Genomic DNA, 19,328 nt, shown 5'->3' on the forward strand with positions numbered 1-19,328 from the left:
ATTCTAATTGCTAAGGCAGTTAAATTATTCAATGACCGGTAACAAATGTTCGCAATATTTTCTTAAATCTACGTGATTGACTTTTTCTATCTATTTAGTAATCATATTGAAACTGTTAATAGGTGCATAAAAATAGGCTCGCAAACATTTATATCCCTTAATTTGCATAGCCAATCATTAGTTTTACTTATGGATACCCTCTGTATGTAACTATATGTTATATGTAGGTATACAAAATTGAGACATTCATTTCATTTAATCTGGTATTATGTAGCGTTCAAATAATGATCTCTATAAGCTCTGCTAACCCGAGGAAGCCTCATCTTGAATAATAAAAATAAACAAAACATATCTATGAAAGTTTTGATTTTGTTTAATTGCCTTTTTAGTTAATTAAAGAAAACCTAAGTTAAGAAAAATTAATGAAAACCAACTAAAAATTTTTTTTTTCTATATTTTGACATTTGACATTATGATAATGTCAGTATGTTCAATTGAATTTATTACACAATATTATAGTCAATAAAATAAGTGACATATACCTTAGCAGTGTTTAGTAACAATCTAAAGGCAGCAGGCGTTTGATGAAATTGCACAGACATTACGTTTTCAAAGGTTGTATTTACCAACTTTGAAATAATCCTGATTAGAGTATCTCAACGTGCCGCATAACCCATTGCTATGTTCATAGTATTTTAGTGAATAAAATTACCATGGCTGAAATCTGTCAATGAATATTAAGATACTATTTAATTTTCAAGATTAGGATTACAGTCAAGCTAAGATTGGTTTTTTTTTTGGTCAGGAGGAAATCGCCGGACTTCCGCCCTTTTCTGGGGATACTGGGTGGAGTATGTCAGAGTCGAACTGACTAAAACCTCCTGTCGCTCAACAACCAACGTCCAAACCTCGCATGAGACAGAACTCATGACAAGGCAAAGGGGGGAAAGTGAAGCGTTTAGTGCGGAGCACATCTCTCCCATCACCCTCCCCCTCGGGACGCCGGACTGGCGGTCGTCGGTGCCACGACCACCAGCCCTCTCGGTCGGCAGACGTCCGAAGTCCGCCTAGATGGCACCGGTTAGAGTGGGTTACCCTACGGAATACCCCGCTGGGCCAGAACCAGCGTGGGTCGAGGATAGCCGGCCTTCCATCACCCGGATGCTCTTGCGTAAAATGCGTGCAGAGCAGCTTGCACGTCGTCTTCTTAGGCCCCCCTCGCCGGTCCTCAGACCGACATGTGAGGGGGACCCGAAGCACTTAGAGGGCCAGGGCTTGGGCGAGATCCGCCTCCCTGGCCCCCACTCGACGGCGGCGGGATTGTGCGTCTCTCACGCGCCCCGCCGCCTCCTTCTGCGAGATGGTGCACTCGCAGAAGTCGAGCATCGCCTTCCACGACTCGTCGTCGCCGAGCATCGATGCCACAACACTCGGCAACGACAAGTCGGACACGGCGCCACCCTCCCCTGGGGGGCAGGCGACGAGCGTATGCTCTGCCGTGTCCAGGTCGCAACCACAATGGTGGCACTCTGCCGTCGGCTCGGCTGTGATCCGGTGCAGGAACTCACCGAAACAACCATGCCCAGTGAGCACCTGCGTGAGCCGGAAAGTGAGGCGTCCTCTGTCACGATTCACCCAATCCACAAGGACCGGGCGAATCGCCTCGACGGTCCTACGACCAGCCGAAGGATCAGCCAGCTGTCTGGACCATGACTCCAGCACGGACCGCCGAGATTGGGCCCTCCGCGCTCTGACCGCACTGGGGCTGGCACGCGCCACGCCCCGGGCACGAAGGTCAGCCCGCCACTGATAGTCAGCGGCGAGCGCCTCCGTTTCCAGAACCCAAGGCGGCGTCCCAGCCAGTACACACGCCGCCTCAAAGGAGATGGTGCTATAACCACGGATGACCCTGACCGCGATGGTGCGTTGCGGCCGTTGCAGCAGCTTCGCCACCCCCACGGCCAGGGACTGGCCCCACACGGACGCCCCATATAGGGCCATTGATCGCACCACCCCCGTATAGAGACGGCGCGTCACCTGGTCAGGCCCCCCGACGTTGGGCAGAAGCCGGCTTAACGCGCCGGCCACCTCCAACAAACGAGGGACCAGGTTCTGAAAGTGAGCACGGAAGGTCCAACGACTGTCCAGAATGAGGCCGAGGTACTTCAACTGCACCCCAACCCCGATACGGACGCCTCCAACCACGATATGGGCATCGACAGGTGGCACTCTCCGGGGCCTGTGGAACCACATGGCCTCGGATTTACTGAGCGCCACGTCAAGGCCCAATCTCCTAATTTTGCCGACGACATGCGCCACCCCAGCCGTAGCAAGACGGGCAGACTCAGCAAAACTCCCCCCCCCCGGGCCACGACCAACGTGTCGTCCGCGTAACAGATTACGCTCAGGCCCTGGAGGAGGGCACCTCTCAGCACCCAGTCATACCCGATATTCCACAAAAGGGGGCCAAGTACCGACCCCTGTGGAACACCGCGCACGACCGGGAACCTGTGCAGGATTCCACCGTGTCCGGTACACATGACCGATCTGTCCTCTAAGTAGGAACCCACCAGGTGGCGAAGGTAGGGGGCACTCTATGTCGTTCCAGCGCCCCCCCTATCACGGACCAGGGCAGGGTGTTAAACGCATTGGCGATATCGAGCGACACCGTCAAAGCCACCCCACCCCTGGAGACGGCCTCCTCCGAGAGGGCCCGCACGCGAAGGATCACGTCTACCGTTGAGCGGCCCTCTCGGAAGCCATACTGCTCCGCCGACAGATCGGGTCCCACCCCGACCAGATGCTGGATGATGCGGGCTGCCAGAATGCTTTCCAGCAGCTTGCCCACCTCATCCAGCAACACGATGGGAAAGCTAAGACTGGTAGTAGAGCTTATTTTGAGTCTATGTTACATTTGAATTTTTATGTAGTTATTTTTTTTATTGCCCTTGAAGGCAGACGAGCATATGACCCACCTGATGGTGAGTAGTTACCGGCGCTCATGGTCATCTGTCAATGCCAGGGATAGAGCCAAGCCGCTGCCTACCGTTAACTACTCTCCACAGTCCTCGTTTGAAGAAGAACATGTCATAGCGCTCGGGAAACACCGTGTAGGGGAGCCCATTCCAAAGCTAGATGGTACGTGGTAAAAAAGATTGCTGGAAACGCACTGTGGATGAACGCGGTAGCTTCACGTAGTATGGATTGACCTGGAGGTGGAGGCGTTCGCTGCAGATTATGCGTGGCGATGTGACCTCTGCGACAAAGGAGAGCCACATCCCAGAGGAGGAGTGATTAGAGCGCGGAGGCTCCAATCTCGGCGGTCCGTGCTGGAAGCGTGGTCTCGCCGCTTGGCAAATCGATTGGCCGGTCTCCGGACCATCGATGCGGTGCGCCCGGCTCTCGCGGAATGAGCGAACCGTGACTGAGGGTGTCTCACCTTCCAGTTGGCGCAAATGCTCAACGGACATGGTTTTTTCGCCCTGAGGGAACCGACGATGGAGTGTCACCACTGTGACTGCGATGAAGACACGGTCGAGCACACGCTCGTACAATGCCCCGCATGGCTGGGGTAGCGCCGTATCCTCATCTCGTAAATAGGACCGGACTTCTCGCTGCCGACTGTCGTGCCCACAAAGGCGATGTCCGACTTCTGCGAATACACCATCTCGCAGAAGAAACGGCGGAACGAGAGAGGGAAAGCTCATCCCTCTCCCCACCTTACTGTCGCCGCCGAGCCGGGGGCCGGTGAAGAACTTTTGCCGCAGACTGTACTGTACTATACGGTACAAAATACAGATATAACTGAAGTCCCTCCGCAGATCCAGAGGATCCGTGAGAATGGGATTATCGACAATCCAAACGGCCCTCTTTTGTAAGAAGTCAAATGGAAGTAAGTGGTATTTGGGAGCCCCGGCCCAAAAGTGGAAGCAGTACTCCACGCGAGGCCGGACTTGTACTTTATAAAGCAAAAGTCTTTGTACAAGCATGAAGTACCGCTTGGCCCTGTTGAGGACTCCCAGCATTTTGAACGCCAACTTCGATTTTCCCTCCAAATGACCCCGAAATTGCACTTCGCTTGAAATGTCGACCCAATACTCGTGGAAGGTTGCAGGGATACTCCTTGGAATTACAGCAATATAGCAAAGGGGTCCTTCTTAGCAGTAAATGCGCAAATTTTTGTCTTCAACGGGTTGAATTGAACCAAGTTCAATTCACCCCACTCGGAGACTCACTCCAGATAATTCTCCACTTCGGAGACAAGTTTTGATCGTCTCTCCTGCACCACGCTCCGAGAGAGATTCTGATAGCCGATATATCGCGCATCCCCTGTGCTATCATCCGAATAGTAATGCATGCCAACTATAGATAGCATGTCATTGATATACTGAAAAGCGAGGTGGGAAAAGTTTTCGATTAATTTAAGGCTATAATATTTTCTTGTTTTGCGAGTCGTAAACACAATTTATACTACCTTTACGATTTAATCTCTTGTTTTTAAATTCATTAATATAAAATCATTATGTCATTGTTTAATAATAATTTAAAGCGTATTTTAGTTGCTCTTTGATAGTAGCAAGAAACAAGGACGGCGAGCGTTACTCCTCTAAAAATTAGGGGTTGCAAATTAAATTGTTATTGACAAGAACTTGAGGTCGATTTTAGCTTATCCACTTAAGTGTTTGGATATACCGAAATTTGACGATTTCAAACAAAAGAAAACGAAAAATATTTAAATTCCATTTATTCACCAATCAATGAAAAATTCATAAACATTGATAGTTAATGATTTAATAATCTAGTACTATTATTGAGATCATGTAAATAATTTCTTGAAGCTAATGTCCATGTTGATGTTCAGGCACTACATGTTTGGCGTGACCTTCACGGTGCACTTCAGCGTTGAATCTGTTCACAAATTTACAAATGTCATTAGTTATGTGACCTTCACGGTGCACCTCAGCGTTGAATCTGTTCACAAATTTACAAATGTCATTAGTTATCGTAATGAAAATTATTAGTTATGAGTCAAATGAAAGTTAATTTACCCGGAGTGTTTATCGGCCGCGTATTTAACAGTCCTGATGGTACCATCGGCCTCGTGCAGACTGTACACGCCCTTCACGACGTCACCGTCACGTGTTTCGTGCTGGTACTTGTTGTCGCCGGTGTGAGGATCCTCTACTTTGTACTCGAAAGCGTATTTAGGATGAGCCTGTAATTATTTATATGCTAATTTATCACGCAAACAGATCGCCAATTGAATTGATTTAATTAATAGAGCTCTCTTACATGGTAGTCGACGTGGTGCTCTTCGTGTCCATGGTGATGATCGTCCTGATGCCCGTGGTATTGGACCTGTTGGAGTCCGTGGTGTATTGGCTGGTGTTCATGGTGATGTACTTGAGCGTATCCGTGGTGTTGCACCTCGTGGTGTCCTAGGTCATAGTGGCCGCCGTGTTCGAAATGCTGCGTCGTGAGTATTTGGTGGTGAGCAGGAGCTTGGCCCTGATGTTCGTGTCCATGGCTCGTGTGTAGCACTATACTCTGCGAGGAGACTGCGTGACCATGACCGTGTCCATCTTGCGGCCTAGCGCTCACTAGAGCCAGGGCAGCGATGATTAATGTAAGCTGTAATATTTTCAAAATAATTTTAAATAATGACATAATTTATGGATAAATTTTAACATCGATCTTATTGTAATTTCGTTATTTCACTGCATCGAGACTGTTCGGTGTCTCTGGTGATCGTTTAACTTGAGTTTTTTTTTTATTGCCTAGATAGGTGGACGAGCTCACAGCCCACCTGGTGTTAAGTGGTTACTGGAGCCCATAGACATTTACAACGTAAATGCGTCACCTACCTTGAGAAAGGTCTCCAGTATAGTTACAACGGCTGCCCTACCCTTCAAGCTGAAACGCATTACTGCTTCACGGTTCAAATAGGCAGGGTGGTGGTACCTACCCGCGCGGACTCACAAGTGGTCCTACCACCAGTAAAAGCTTGTCTACCTATATTTTGTTTGCCTTGAAGGCTGGCGAACATACGGTGCAAATCTTAGCCGTACTGGAAGCCATCGCTAATGGATATCAGAAAACCAAGATACTGCCAAGGACATGCTTATAGCTGAAGACCACATTCAAATACTAAACACGCTGCCACTAAATATTTGAGACATAATATTTGCGCATAAAACAATCTTAAAGAATATTAATAATGATTTTATCTTCGGTTACCTTAAGCATTTTTGATTACACGTATTAACTGATCAACTAATTAACTCGAATGAATACCTCGATTTTAAGAACGGCTGTTTATATAGTTACATGGAAAGTAATCACAAAACCAGATCAACCTTATTATTGGTGGTTGTTACTTATTACTTATTTAAAACGACCGTGTCAAATTTATTTTTGTTTGTCTTTAAAAACCAGTTTTCGAGGCTTGAAATATATAATTTAATGTTAACATTCAATTTAATCCAATTTCTTTGTAATAACCTCGGCCCATTTTAATAAAGAAAAGTATCACTTTGTATAAGTTACAACATCAGGTGTTTTATCTTTTTCTAATTTTAATTTTACTAATAGCAATCACTATAGATATTTTTGGCAAACATGTGAAGGCGAGACTTCAAATTGTATCGAGAGATGAAACAAGTTTTTTCAATTCAGCCGCTACTGGAGTGCTTTTACTATTCGAATATTCTCTTTTAAAAAGGTCAATTACGAACTGTTCATCTTTTTCATAAGCTATTTAAAAAAAAACAATTCATACAACCTAAACTTTACTAAATTTATCGTTAAAAAAAATTAAATTTATTCGTTAATTTATTCAGTAAACTTAATTAATGCAAGCTCTTTCAATGCATGCGTACATTTCTAAATATTAAAATGTTTCATTGAAACCTTACGCATAGGCAGGTTTACTATCATTACATAACTCAGTAATGTACAAAACGTGTTGTCAAAATAAGATTTAAGTTATTTACTCTTACAGCATAATGTAAAATTCCATATTTACATACACGTGCTATATTTTATTCATCAGTATAACATTAAACTTACTTAATTGTAGACGCTCATCAAACTCAATTATAAGTATGTCATTTTCGCTGGAAGCTACCGGTATTACTGTTTTACTATTAATAACAACTTACACTTGCTTGTCTTTTTCAGCCACGAAGCAGTCATAAGGTTGCGATTTAAAGGATGGATAGTCGCTATACAATATAATTGAGTATTAGATGTCTATGAACTCCGGTGATCTACTAACATCAATTTGGCTCTGAGCTTATTCACCTGTCATGCAATAAAGAAGGTAAAAATCTACGTAGAGTAAATACTATGAACTGAATGTCAATCCATCAGAGCCTCAGTTCATAACATTGTTGTCGAACCCGGATCACAACAGTAGATTTGGTATTACGTCCGCTAAATTCGTTTCATGAAGTTAATCATGTCGTCTAAGAGTCTTGAGTTGAAAAATTTAAGTGCATAAAATGCTTAAATCAAATCAACCAATCAATACATTTTTACGACCAAAGGATTAATAATTCTCGTAATTTTCTCTCTACGACCAACACGATTACGCTCGCACTGATTCTTCTGATGACTATGATGATGTCAGCTGTGTCAATTTTACTGAAATACAACTAAATAAAAAAATATTTTTGTTTCAAATTCATATTCGCTTAACAAAAATATGAAGACATGCCCTAAGCTAATGTGGCTACCAATTCGTCATAGTATTTTCTTTTTTTTTTGCGATAAAAGTATTATAGATATTCTTGATCCGTAATGGATACGCACTGTACATAAATTATACTCAATTTTTTTATTATTAAAGAATACAAAAAATTATCTACGTTTTTTTTTCATGGCTGGCACACTGCTCGTCTGGTATTAAACGACCGCCAAGGTCCATATACGTAAAAACGTGATAATTATCGTCGATATAATCGGTTCATAATCAAAATATATCGAGGTAAAAGGAAAATCAAACCATAAAATAAAGATATAAGCTTTTTGAATTATTTAAAAAAGTAAATTCATTTTAGTCACTAAAAACAATATTTTGCGTAACTGTTTTTTTTTATTATAAACTTAAATAACAAATTATTCTTATTTAATGATGATGGTGGTAAACGTGGTGTGTGCTGTGCTTGACATCCGCGTGGAATCTGAAATAGAAGAGGAATTTAAAAACTAAATAAAGACGCCTTAACAGCAACCCGAAGTAAAATTCAATATTTTTTACTGGATCATTATAATAGGCCAAATTAACAAAATTAGTAATTTTATTGCAATTAGTTCTTGATAAATATACATTTTCAAGTTAATAAAATGTCATGAAATCTTTAAAAAAGAACGTTAAAGTGTTCCATTACATAGATGAATACAGTTCCAGCTAATAAAATCGTGTTAAAAGGAGGTTATAATTTGACTTTTATTGCTATAATACATAGAGAGGCACAAATAGTCAGATGCCCGCTTGCACAACAGCCTAATATCAATACTACTTTTAAAAAAAATGCTGAAACGCTAAAGACATACCAGAAGTAAATTTATTTGAAACCGAAAACAGGTAATTTATAAAGTAAAATTTGAGCTATTTCTTACCCGCTGTGTTTGTCACCGTGGTAGTGAATATATCTTTCGGAACCGTCAGGTTCATGTAGCGCGTAGTATCCCTTCACGGCGTCACCGTCGCGGGTCTCGTGCTGACTCTTGTGGTCCTTAGTGTGGTGGTCCTCAACTTTGTACTCAAACTCATATTTTGGATGAGTCTAATAAAAAAAAATACAATACTAAAATTTTCATGTAAATATGTTACTTAAATAAAATTTACGCCATCTTAAAAAAAGTATATTATTAAAATGTTTTATATACTAATTCTATTCTATCAGCCCACAGACGTCCACCGCTGGACATAGGCCTCCCCTAAGCCTCACCACAAAGATCGGTCCTGCGCTACCTGCATCCGGCGGGTCCCCGCGAACCTCAATAGGTCATCGGTTTATCTTGTCTATAATCTACTACTTATTACATGAGATTTCAAAGTATAAAATGATTTGTTTCATTTACATAATAATCATGGTGGTGCTTGTCTCCGTGTCCGTGGTGGACGGTTTCATGATGCCCGTCGTGTTTGTGTATATGCTGCGATGAGAACGCATGCTCTGCAACAACTGCACCCACAAATCCTACCAGAATCAAAACCTGTCAAATAAAATGATATAAATCGCGATATATAAAATTGAAATAATCAAAACCCTAAAAACCTATTTAAGCGTGTTTTCAGTTTTTAAACTATATAATATAAACTAACTCAAAGCGTTGAACACTTCCGGTTTCAGACCGCATTGGAAAATTAAAAATTATATTTCTAAAACTTGCTTTTTCTAATCTAAGCCGACATATACATTGCATAACGGCATTTTAAATTATACACTTTGGAACGTTTGCACACAAATGAATTTTTACCTTAAACATTATGAATTTTTTAGGTGCGAATAGTCCCAAAAGAACAATACGACTGATAAATATTCCAACAGCTTACAGCTTTTATATTGTCAAAGTAAAATAAAAGGTTTTAATGAGCTAATAGTAGTTTTATAGGCCGTTATCATGCGACATGCAGTGTTTGTAATTCTTTCGTAAAATCACAATTTCATTTAAGTCGGATAAATGAAAGTATGGAATGTTTCATATTACGCAAACTTTCAGTGGATAAAGTTATTTTGTTAGATTTTTTCCTTTTTTTTATTGCTTATGTGGGTAGGAGAGCTCACGGCCCACCTAGTTTTAAGTGATTACCGGAGCCCATAGACATCTATGACGTAAATGCCGCCACCTACCTCGAGACATAAGTTCTAAGTCTCAGTTTTGACACGATAACAGCTGCCCACCTACCCTTTAAACCGAAAGGCATTACTGCTTTACGGTAGAAACTAACTAAGCGGAAGTCTAGTTTCCGTAACATAAAAAAAAAATATAATTAAAAAAATCATGGTCACTGTTTAGTGATCTAGTGCGGGTATAATTCATTACAGCTTCTTACCAAATGACACCAGTATTACGGACACGGTGATGGCCCTTATACAGTACAAAAGACGGTCTCTAAGCTACAAGAGCTAGGATTGTTTGGAATAAGTTGTGCTTTATCCAACGTACTCACCAGACCTTGCGTGTTGCGAGTACACTGGTGGTTTATCTTATCCATTATTCAACTCCTATATCATAAAAGTAATGAACTAAAATAAACAATAAAATGCGAAAATATGAATAAGTGAAACTTTTTGCTTACAGAAATAAATAATAGGGGACCGGATACTAGGGAAGATAATACAGCTACTAAAGAAGGCTTTAGTAGCAATAGCTAGAAATAAGCTTAGGGCATTACCACAGGATTTTACGACGATATTACATGAATTATAAATATTTAAAAGTAATTGTGCCCAATGAAAATTCACGTTAATTAAGGGCTAAATATACACATTTTCATATATGGTTTTAAAAATCATTTTTATATGCCACTACTGCTTTAAATAAATAATTTGATACTAATGCACCCAATTTCGTAATCTTAAAGTAAGGTCACCATAATTTAATTTGTCACAGCAACTATTATATGAATTATTCCGATGTATGTAAGTGATAATCCGGTTTTAATCGCCGATCGATATTATTACGAAAAATAAAACTTGTCGCACCCTTTTGTGCATAAAAACCGAATTATTTGAACAAGCATTATCAGTTCACGTTGATTTTTTAAAGAGCTCTAACCAATTTCACTCAAATGTATTCCAAGGTATTAAATTTTGAGACATATTTTAAGATAAACTACCGTCGTGTTTCGGTTAAATATATTGCAATGTTTTGTTCTAAATATTTCAGGTTCTTTTAGTAGCCACGATTCTGGCCGCAGCCACGGCTAGACCTCAAGAGGGCCATGGCCATGGACACGACCACGGCCATGCGGTTTCATCCCAAAGCATCATATTACACACGAGTCACGGACATGAACATCAGCCACATCACGCTCCAGCCCACCACCAAATACTTTTAACACAGCACGCGGGACACCATGATCATGAAGAGTTGCACCATGGAGTTCATTTAGTGCAACACCACGGTCATGAACATCATCACGGACATGACGACCACCACGTCGATTATCACGTATGTTTGGCAAAACTGCTTTTTGTAATCCTCGAACCAGAACTGTTCCTAATCGTTATAGTCATGTTATAATTTTTAATGCAGGCTCATCCTAAATACGCCTTTGAGTACAAAGTAGAGGATCCTCACACCGGCGACAACAAGTACCAGCACGAGACCCGTGACGGTGACGTCGTGAAGGGCGTGTACAGTCTGCACGAGGCCGATGGTACCATCAGGACTGTTGAGTACAGCGCCGATAAACACAGCGGGTGAGTTATAAACAATTGATTTAGCATTATACATAGTTAATTAAGGTTTAATCAACTTCTAGAAAGGTTGCGTAATGAAGTCGGGTAAGACTTCAGCTGTATGAAGGTATTTACGTAGTGATGATTATAAGATTGCATAACTACGGATTATACGTTTGCTTATTTATTTGGCATTTGCGGATTAAGCGTTTGCTATTTTACTCAAAATTTAAAATGTTACTATTCTACAGATTCAACGCAGTTGTGAGACGCGAGGGTCATGCTCGCCATGTTGTACCTGAACATCATCATCATCACTAATAATCGATCTCGATTTCACCAACGGATGAGTCCGTATACAAATAAAATATTAATGTATTATGATAAAATCGTTTATTTTGTGATAAATAAAATATAAATTATTAAAATTAATATGTTTCATTTATTCAACAAATTAATATTTTACTATACAGAAACAAACGTAATGCGTCTATTTTCATAATAACTTGGCTTGGTTTCAGTCCATGAACTTACATATCAATTTATTAGTATATTTTGAAGTCGTCGTGGCCTAAAGGATAAGACGTCCGGTGCATTCGTATGAAGCGATGCACCGGTGTTCGAATCCCGCAGGCGGGTACCAATTTTTGTAATGGAATACGTACTCAACAAATGTTCACGATTGACTTCCACGGTGAAGGAATAACATCATGTAATAAAAATCAAATCCGCAAAATTATAATTTGCGTAATCACCGGTGGTAGGACCTCTTGGGAGTCCGCACGGGTAGGTACCACCACCCCGCCTATTTCCGCCGTGAAGCAGTAATGCGTTTCGGTTCGAAGGGTGGGGTAGCCGTCGTAACTATACTGAGACTTTAGAATTTATACCTCGAGGTGGGTGGCGCATTTACCTTGTAGATGTCTATGGGCTCCAGTAACCACTTAACATCAGGTGCGCTGTGAGCTCGTCCATCCATCTAAGCAAAAAAAATATTTTAGCATGCAATTAAAATATGTCGAAATTAAAAAAAGAAGTAAATTATATAGATATATTTGTGTGATAGGATACTGACAATCTGGCTACGTATCAACAGATACACGTATAAAATCCCAGCCACCTCTGCCCCTACCGTTATAAAATTGCTTTAGCGCACACATACTAGAAGCCTTCATTACTTTCACCCTACCATATTCTTCTACACCCAAATCATAACTGTGTTTAGTGTTCTTAAAATACGGTAGGACGTGAGCAAGCTGTCACGATGCTACAATCACCCTACTTATTTTGCGATGCAGTCGTAGATTTCCAGTCAGAAGCCGTATTGCGCTAATATTGAGCATGACAACTCGTTTCGTGGCAGTATCCAGTGTGTGATGTCTGTAGACTTTGGCTACCAAATAAAAGCCAGTAGGTCCTGAGGCAGTATGTAAACACTTAATGAAAACGGATTAATATTACCAACTTTAATACAAATTGCATGCACACACTTTCGAAATAAAGGAACGTCACTACGATGACGAAATTGTTTTTCTCAAAAAACAACGACATATTACATATTATTGAATGATGTATATAATATTGATGAATCATCATCATCATCATCATCATTGTTCTGCCCTTTTCCCAGTCACCTGGGGTCGGCGCAACATGTTTTGTCGATACGATCTGGAAGATAAAATATTATAAGATGTTTATTCCAAAATTTCTTTCTGGAAATAATAAACAGTTCACCTAAACAAGTTCACTTATTACCATTCAAACAACAATTAAAAAAACCTTATTAAGACTTAAAGCTAAGTTGTAAACGGTTTTTTAAGAATTTTCGTCTTGTTTCAGTGTTTTAAAATGGCATCCATCGCATTCTTGTGAGCTTTTTCTATTTACTGTATAAGTTAATGAGCCCACAGCGCTCCTAATCTTGAATTGTTATCGGAGCCTCCATACATAACACAAATACCACAAATGTCACCCACCTTAAGACTTAAGGAGCATGTCTCAATAGTATAGTAATTATACACAAAACATTTTTTGCGGATTTCATTTCTATTACATGGTCATGTCTATATCGTGGAAGTCAAATACTTTAGAAAATTTGTTACCCGCCTGCACACCGGCATAAAGGGCTAAAAATGAGTACAGCGGACTTCTTATCTTTAAGGCAACTAAGAGATTCACCATAGAACCGATGTATTATTTTGAAATCTTTGCATCAATACAAGATTTTCTTTCAAAGAGCGCATTACGATTTCAGTGATATTGCTTGTACTTTATTAAATCCATTGAACTCGTGCCTTGATGAAGGCATTAGTTAGTCTTCACCGATTACTTGAAAACCAATAATTTTTTTAAATTAATTATTAAAAAATTATTACAGTGAATATTTAAAAAATATTTAAACAAGTTTCTTAAATCGGTCTATATTGACTATTAAAAATTAAGTTCACAACTTTTTTAAATCAATGAGTGACTTATAATGATTTTATGCTGATAATGAGCTTTTCAAAGAGTGTTAGCCACTACGAGTATTTCATCGATTTATTATTGTTATATGTATACTAACTACATACTACTATTTTTTCTTCACCTGGACATTCAGAACAATATCAGTGTTTATAAAATAGTGTATTTGACTTATTCCTGAGTATATTTTGATTAAAATAAACAAAATCGAGGCAGACCAGCGGTGTGATCCTCCATTATTTAGCTTTCCTGTTTTCATTCTAAGCATTACCGGCAATTTTAACTTTAAAACTCTTATTAACAACTAAGCAACAACAGTAAATATGTATTTTTAAATATCGTTTATTGAACAATTAACAACCGATTTAAGTCTAATGATGATGGTGGTAAATATGATGAGTGCTGTGTTTCACGTCTGCGTGGAATCTGAAATTGACATGTTTTATTCATTTGAGTACAATTCATCCTCCCTTTAATTTCATGATATTAAGACAATAATCATTCTTACCCGCTGTGTTTGTCGCCGTGGTAGTGGACATGTCTTTCGGAACCGTCGGGTTCATGCAGCGCGTAGTATCCCTTCACGGCGTCACCGTCGCGGGTCTCGTGCTGACTCTTGTGGTCCTTAGTGTGGTGGTCCTCTACTTTGTACTCAAACTCGTATTTTGGATGAGTCTGATAAAAAAATACAATACTAAAATTTTCATGTAAGATAATTCCAAGAAAACAATTACTTAAATGGGCCCATGTGCAAAAAGGTACATTGTTAAAAAAAATCTACTACTTCTATTCTATCAGACCACAGACGTCCAGAGAGGGACATAGGCCTCCCCCAAGCCTCGCCTCAAAGATCGGTCCTGCGTTACCTGCATCCGGCAGATCTCTGCAAACTTCAATAGGTTATCGGTCTATCTTGTCTATAATCTACTACTTATTATATGAGATTTCAAAGTATAAAAGGATCTGTTTTATTTACATAATAGTCATGGTGGTGCTTGTCTCCATGTCCGTGGTGGACGGTTTCATGATGCCCGTCGTGTTTGTGTATATGCTGCGATGAGAACGCATGCTCGGCGACAACTGCACCCACAAGTCCTACTAGAATCAATACCTGTAAAATAAAAGGATATAAATCGCGATATATAGAATTAAAATAATAGAAACCCTAAAAACCCTTACTTCCGTTTGCTATTTAAGCGTGTTTTCAGTTCTTAAACTATATATAAAGTAGATCAAAGCGTTGAAGACTTCCGGTTTTAAGACAGCAAGAAGCGTTAGAAACTTAAAAATAAAATAAAATTTAAAAGTTGCTTTTTCTAATCTAAGCCGATATATACATTGCATAACGGCATTTTAAATTTTAAAATATACACTTTGGAATGCTTGCACCCGAATAAATCTTTACCTTAAGCATTATGAATTTTTTAGATGTGAATAGTCCCAAAAGAACAATACGACTGATAAATATTCCAACAGTTTACAGCTTTTATATAGTCAAAGTAAAATAAAAGGTTTTAATGAACTAATAGTAGTTTTATAGGCCGTTTCCATGCGACATGCAGTGTTTGTAATTCTTTCGTAAAATCACAATTTCATTTAAGTCGGATAAATGAAAGTATGGAATGTTTCGTATTGCGCAAACTTTCAGTGGATAAAGTTATTTTGTTAGATATTTTATTTTTTTGAAACGAAGTTCCTTATGGGACGATGCGGAGGGGTACCCTAACCAAGAAAAAACGTCCGTAACGTAAGATTTTTATTAGTAACTAGCTGTACCCGTTTGCTTCGCTGGGCATTTCAAGTTAACATTATTATTTCTCACCCCCACAAAGATTCTTATCATTAACTCCCCCGCAACTGGTATAGGGAGTCCAACACTCATATAAATATTAGCCTATTCATTAAGTTCATGTATTTTCTACATGGATACCAAGCTTCAATCAGTCGGATGCCATGGTTCAGTAGTTATAACGGAACATCCGTAAAAACCACTGTAGATTTATACTTATATATTAGTATAGATGCACACAGTGTACGACTTAACTTTGTAATAACGTACAAAAAATAAAATATTTTTGTATTATATATTTTTTTATAAATCACTGTGAATAAAATAAAGTTGATAGCTTTGTAAAGTAGTTTTTATTTTTATCATTAAAAAACATCATAATTAAAAATATATACCTAAAATTATTTTCTTTATACCTCGAATAGAACTTATAATTAATATTTTTATAAGAAGGAACTTCCTTCCTATCCGGTGACCCACGACACTACACACATCTTTTTTTTATTGCTTATGTGGGTGGGCGAGCTCACGGCCCACCTAGTTTTAAGTGGTTACCGGAGCCCACGGACACCTACGACGTAAATGCCGCGACCTGCCTCGACACATAAGTTCTAAGTCTCACTTTTAATACGATAACAGCTGCCCTACCTACCCTTCAAACCGAAACCCATTACTACTTCACGGTAGAAACTAACTTAGCGGAAGTCTAGTTTTCGTACTGTTTCACTGTTTAGTGATCTAGTGCGGTATAATTCATTACAGTTTCTTACCAAATGGCACCAGTATTACTGCGAATGTGTACTGTGAAGAACTAGACACGGTGGTGGCGAAGCTCGCGAATCTCCGGTCAGCCCTGGTTAATCGTCGTCCCCGCTGCTCCTACACGACAACGCTCAACCTCATACGGTACTAAAGACGGTCTCTAAGCTATAAGAGTTAGGATTGTTTGGAAGAAGTTGTGCATCATCCAGCCTACTCATTGACCTTGCGTGTTGCGAGTACACTGATGGTTTATCTTATCCATTATTCAACCTAATATATCATAAAAGTAATGAAGTAAAATAAACAATAAATTGCGAAAATATGAATAAGTGAAACTTTTTGCTTAAAGAAATAAATAATACGGGAGAAGATACTTGGGAAGATAATACTGCTACTACAGAAGTCTTTAGTAGCAATAGCTAGAAATAAGCTTAGGGCATTACCACAGGATTTTACGACGATATTACATGAATTATAAATATTTAAAAGTAACTGTGCCCAATGAAAATTTGCGTTAATTAAGAGCTAAGTATACATATTTTCATATACGGTTTTTAAAATCATTTTTATCTGCCACTACTGCTTTAAATAAATTATTTGATACTAATGCACCCAATTTCTTAATCTTAAAGTAAGGTCACCATAACTTAATTTGTCACAGCAACTATTATATGCATTATTCCGATGTATGTAAGTGATAATCCGGTTTTAATCGCCGATCGATATTATTACGAAAAATAAAACTTGTCGCGCCCTTTTGTGTATAAAAACCGAATTATCTGAATAATTATTATCAGTTCACGTTGATTTTTTAAAGAGCTCCGACCAATTTCACTCACATGTATTCCAAGGTATTAAATTTTGCGACATATTTTAAGATAAATTACCATCGTGTTTAGGTTAAATATATTACAGTGCTTTATTCTAAATATTTCAGGTTCTTTTAGTAGCCACTATTCTGGCCGCAGTCACGGCTAGACCTCAAGAGGGCCATGGCCATGGAGGACACGACCACAGCCATGCGGTTTCATCCCAAAGCATCGTATTACACACGAGTCACGGACATGAACATCAGCCACATCACGCTCCAGCCCACCACCAAATACTTTTAACACAGCACGCGGGACACCATAATCATGAGGAGTTGCACCATGGAGTTCATTTAGTGCAACACCACGGTCATGAACATCATCACGGACATGACGACCACCACGTTGACTATCACGTATGTTTGGCAAAACTGCTTTTTGTAATGCTCGAACTAGAACTGTTCCTAATCGTTATAGTAATATTATAATTTTTAATACAGGCTCATCCTAAATACGCCTTTGAGTACAAAGTAGAGGATCCTCACACCGGCGACAACAAGTACCAGCACGAGACCCGTGACGGTGACGTCGTGAAGGGCGTGTACAGTCTGCACGAGGCTGATGGTACCATCAGGACTGTTGAGTACAGCGCCGATAAACACAGCGGGTGAGCTATAAACAATTGATTTAGCATTATACATAGTTCTTTACACTTTAAGCTTTAATCAACTTCAAGAAACTTTCGTTGCGTAATGAAGTCGGGTAAGGCTTCAGCTGTATGAGGATAAGTCGAGGTATTTACGTAGTGGTGATTATAAGATTGCATAACTACGGATTATACGTTTGCTTATTTATTTTGCATTTGAGGATTATGCGTTTGCTATTTTACTCAAAATTTAAAATGTTACCTTTCTACAGATTCAACGCAGTTGTGAGACGCGAGGGTCATGCTCACCATGCTGTACCTGAACATCATCATCATCACTAATAATCGATCTCGATTTCACCAACGGATGAGTCCGTATACAAATAAAATATTAATGTATTATGATAAAACCGTCTATTTTGTGATAAATAAAATATAAATTATGAAAATTAATATGTTTCATTTTTTATTTTATTGCTTAGATGGGTGGGCGAGCTCACAGCCCACCCGGTGTTAAGTGGTTACTGGAGCCCATAGACATCTACAATGTAAATGCGCCACCCACCTTGAGATATAACTTCTAAGGTCTCAGTATAGTTACAACGGCTACCCCACCCTTCAAACCGAAACGCATTACTGCTTACTTGCAAAATTACTAAACAGAAATACTTGGGTTGCTGTCAGTCCAAGAACTTACATATCAATTTATTAGTATATTGGCTGCAATACAGTCCTTTAAGCGTTGAGGCCAGTTATCAATAGAAGCACGCACTCTTTCCCTGGGAAAATTGTTCACTGCCACGGAATGATTGCCACTCGTACGGATTGTTTTAGGGACTCCAAATTATCATGGCGTTTATAGCAAGCCGTACTCTCTGAAACTGACCATAAATCATAATCCAGCGGATTAAGATCGGGCCTAGACGACGCGACGGCCAGGCTTCAGCTCTGATGAAGTCCGAAACGTTCGTTTCCAACCAAGACTGCGTAGACCGAGCTTTATGACCTGGCGCCGAGTCTTGCAGGAAGGACCATTCTTGATTATTGAACATGGTGTTGTTAAGGGGCTTCACTATCTCCTCAAGAATGGTATCTTGATACACTTGTGCCGATGTTTTGATACATTTTTCACAAAAGTATGACTCAGTCACTTCTTCATAGCTAATACCCCACCAAACCATCACTGAAGTCGGATTGTGCCCACGTTGCACTCTGTCGACTAATTGGGAAGCTTCCTTAGAGCTTTGAGCATAAATACGGTCATTTTGTTTGTTAAAATGATGCTCAATTTTGTAAAATTTTTCTCATCCGTAAACAAAATTTTTCTATGACCTCCCTTTGCGTACCGCTTCAGTAGTTGTTTCGATTTTACCACCCTATTCTCTTTTAAATTATCAGTTACTGTTAAGAAATGACCAGTACGTCTCTTATAGGCTGCAAGTCCT

At 39.7% G+C, this 19,328-nt stretch overlaps 5 protein-coding genes across 5 annotated transcripts; 2 read left to right on the forward strand and 3 right to left on the reverse strand.

Moving 5' to 3' along the window:
* Positions 1-4,727: 4,727 nt before the first annotated feature.
* Positions 4,728-6,292, reverse strand: CPR111 (cuticular protein RR-2 motif 111). Its single transcript, NM_001173186.1, has 4 exons — positions 6,238-6,292; positions 5,293-5,631; positions 5,049-5,215; positions 4,728-4,908 (listed from the first exon to the last, which is right to left on the reverse strand). Exons 1-4 carry the CDS (start codon positions 6,244-6,246, stop codon positions 4,839-4,841), a joined length of 585 nt encoding a protein of 194 aa, NP_001166657.1. The 5' UTR covers positions 6,247-6,292; the 3' UTR covers positions 4,728-4,838.
* Positions 6,293-8,618: 2,326 nt separating this feature from the next.
* CPR110 (cuticular protein RR-2 motif 110) lies at positions 8,619-9,495 on the reverse strand. Its single transcript, NM_001173187.1, has 3 exons — positions 9,487-9,495; positions 9,088-9,222; positions 8,619-8,789 (listed from the first exon to the last, which is right to left on the reverse strand). Exons 1-3 carry the CDS (start codon positions 9,493-9,495, stop codon positions 8,619-8,621), a joined length of 315 nt encoding a protein of 104 aa, NP_001166658.1.
* A 1,298-nt stretch (positions 9,496-10,793) lies between these two features.
* CPR109 (cuticular protein RR-2 motif 109) lies at positions 10,794-11,846 on the forward strand. Its single transcript, NM_001173188.1, has 4 exons — positions 10,794-10,813; positions 10,900-11,184; positions 11,269-11,435; positions 11,666-11,846. The coding sequence occupies exons 1-4, from the start codon at positions 10,802-10,804 to the stop codon at positions 11,733-11,735; spliced, it is 534 nt and encodes a 177-aa protein (NP_001166659.1). The 5' UTR covers positions 10,794-10,801; the 3' UTR covers positions 11,736-11,846.
* A 2,535-nt stretch (positions 11,847-14,381) lies between these two features.
* Positions 14,382-15,291, reverse strand: CPR108 (cuticular protein RR-2 motif 108). Its single transcript, NM_001173189.1, has 3 exons — positions 15,283-15,291; positions 14,854-14,988; positions 14,382-14,552 (listed from the first exon to the last, which is right to left on the reverse strand). Exons 1-3 carry the CDS (start codon positions 15,289-15,291, stop codon positions 14,382-14,384), a joined length of 315 nt encoding a protein of 104 aa, NP_001166660.1.
* A 1,976-nt stretch (positions 15,292-17,267) lies between these two features.
* CPR107 (cuticular protein RR-2 motif 107) lies at positions 17,268-18,225 on the forward strand. The gene is made up of 4 exons (NM_001173190.1): positions 17,268-17,279; positions 17,366-17,653; positions 17,738-17,904; positions 18,156-18,225. The coding sequence occupies exons 1-4, from the start codon at positions 17,268-17,270 to the stop codon at positions 18,223-18,225; spliced, it is 537 nt and encodes a 178-aa protein (NP_001166661.1).
* Positions 18,226-19,328: the final 1,103 nt, after the last annotated feature.

Source organism: Bombyx mori, chromosome 22 (genome assembly GCF_030269925.1).
Source record: "Bombyx mori chromosome 22, ASM3026992v2".
NCBI classification, from domain to species: Eukaryota; Metazoa; Arthropoda; class Insecta; order Lepidoptera; family Bombycidae; genus Bombyx; species Bombyx mori.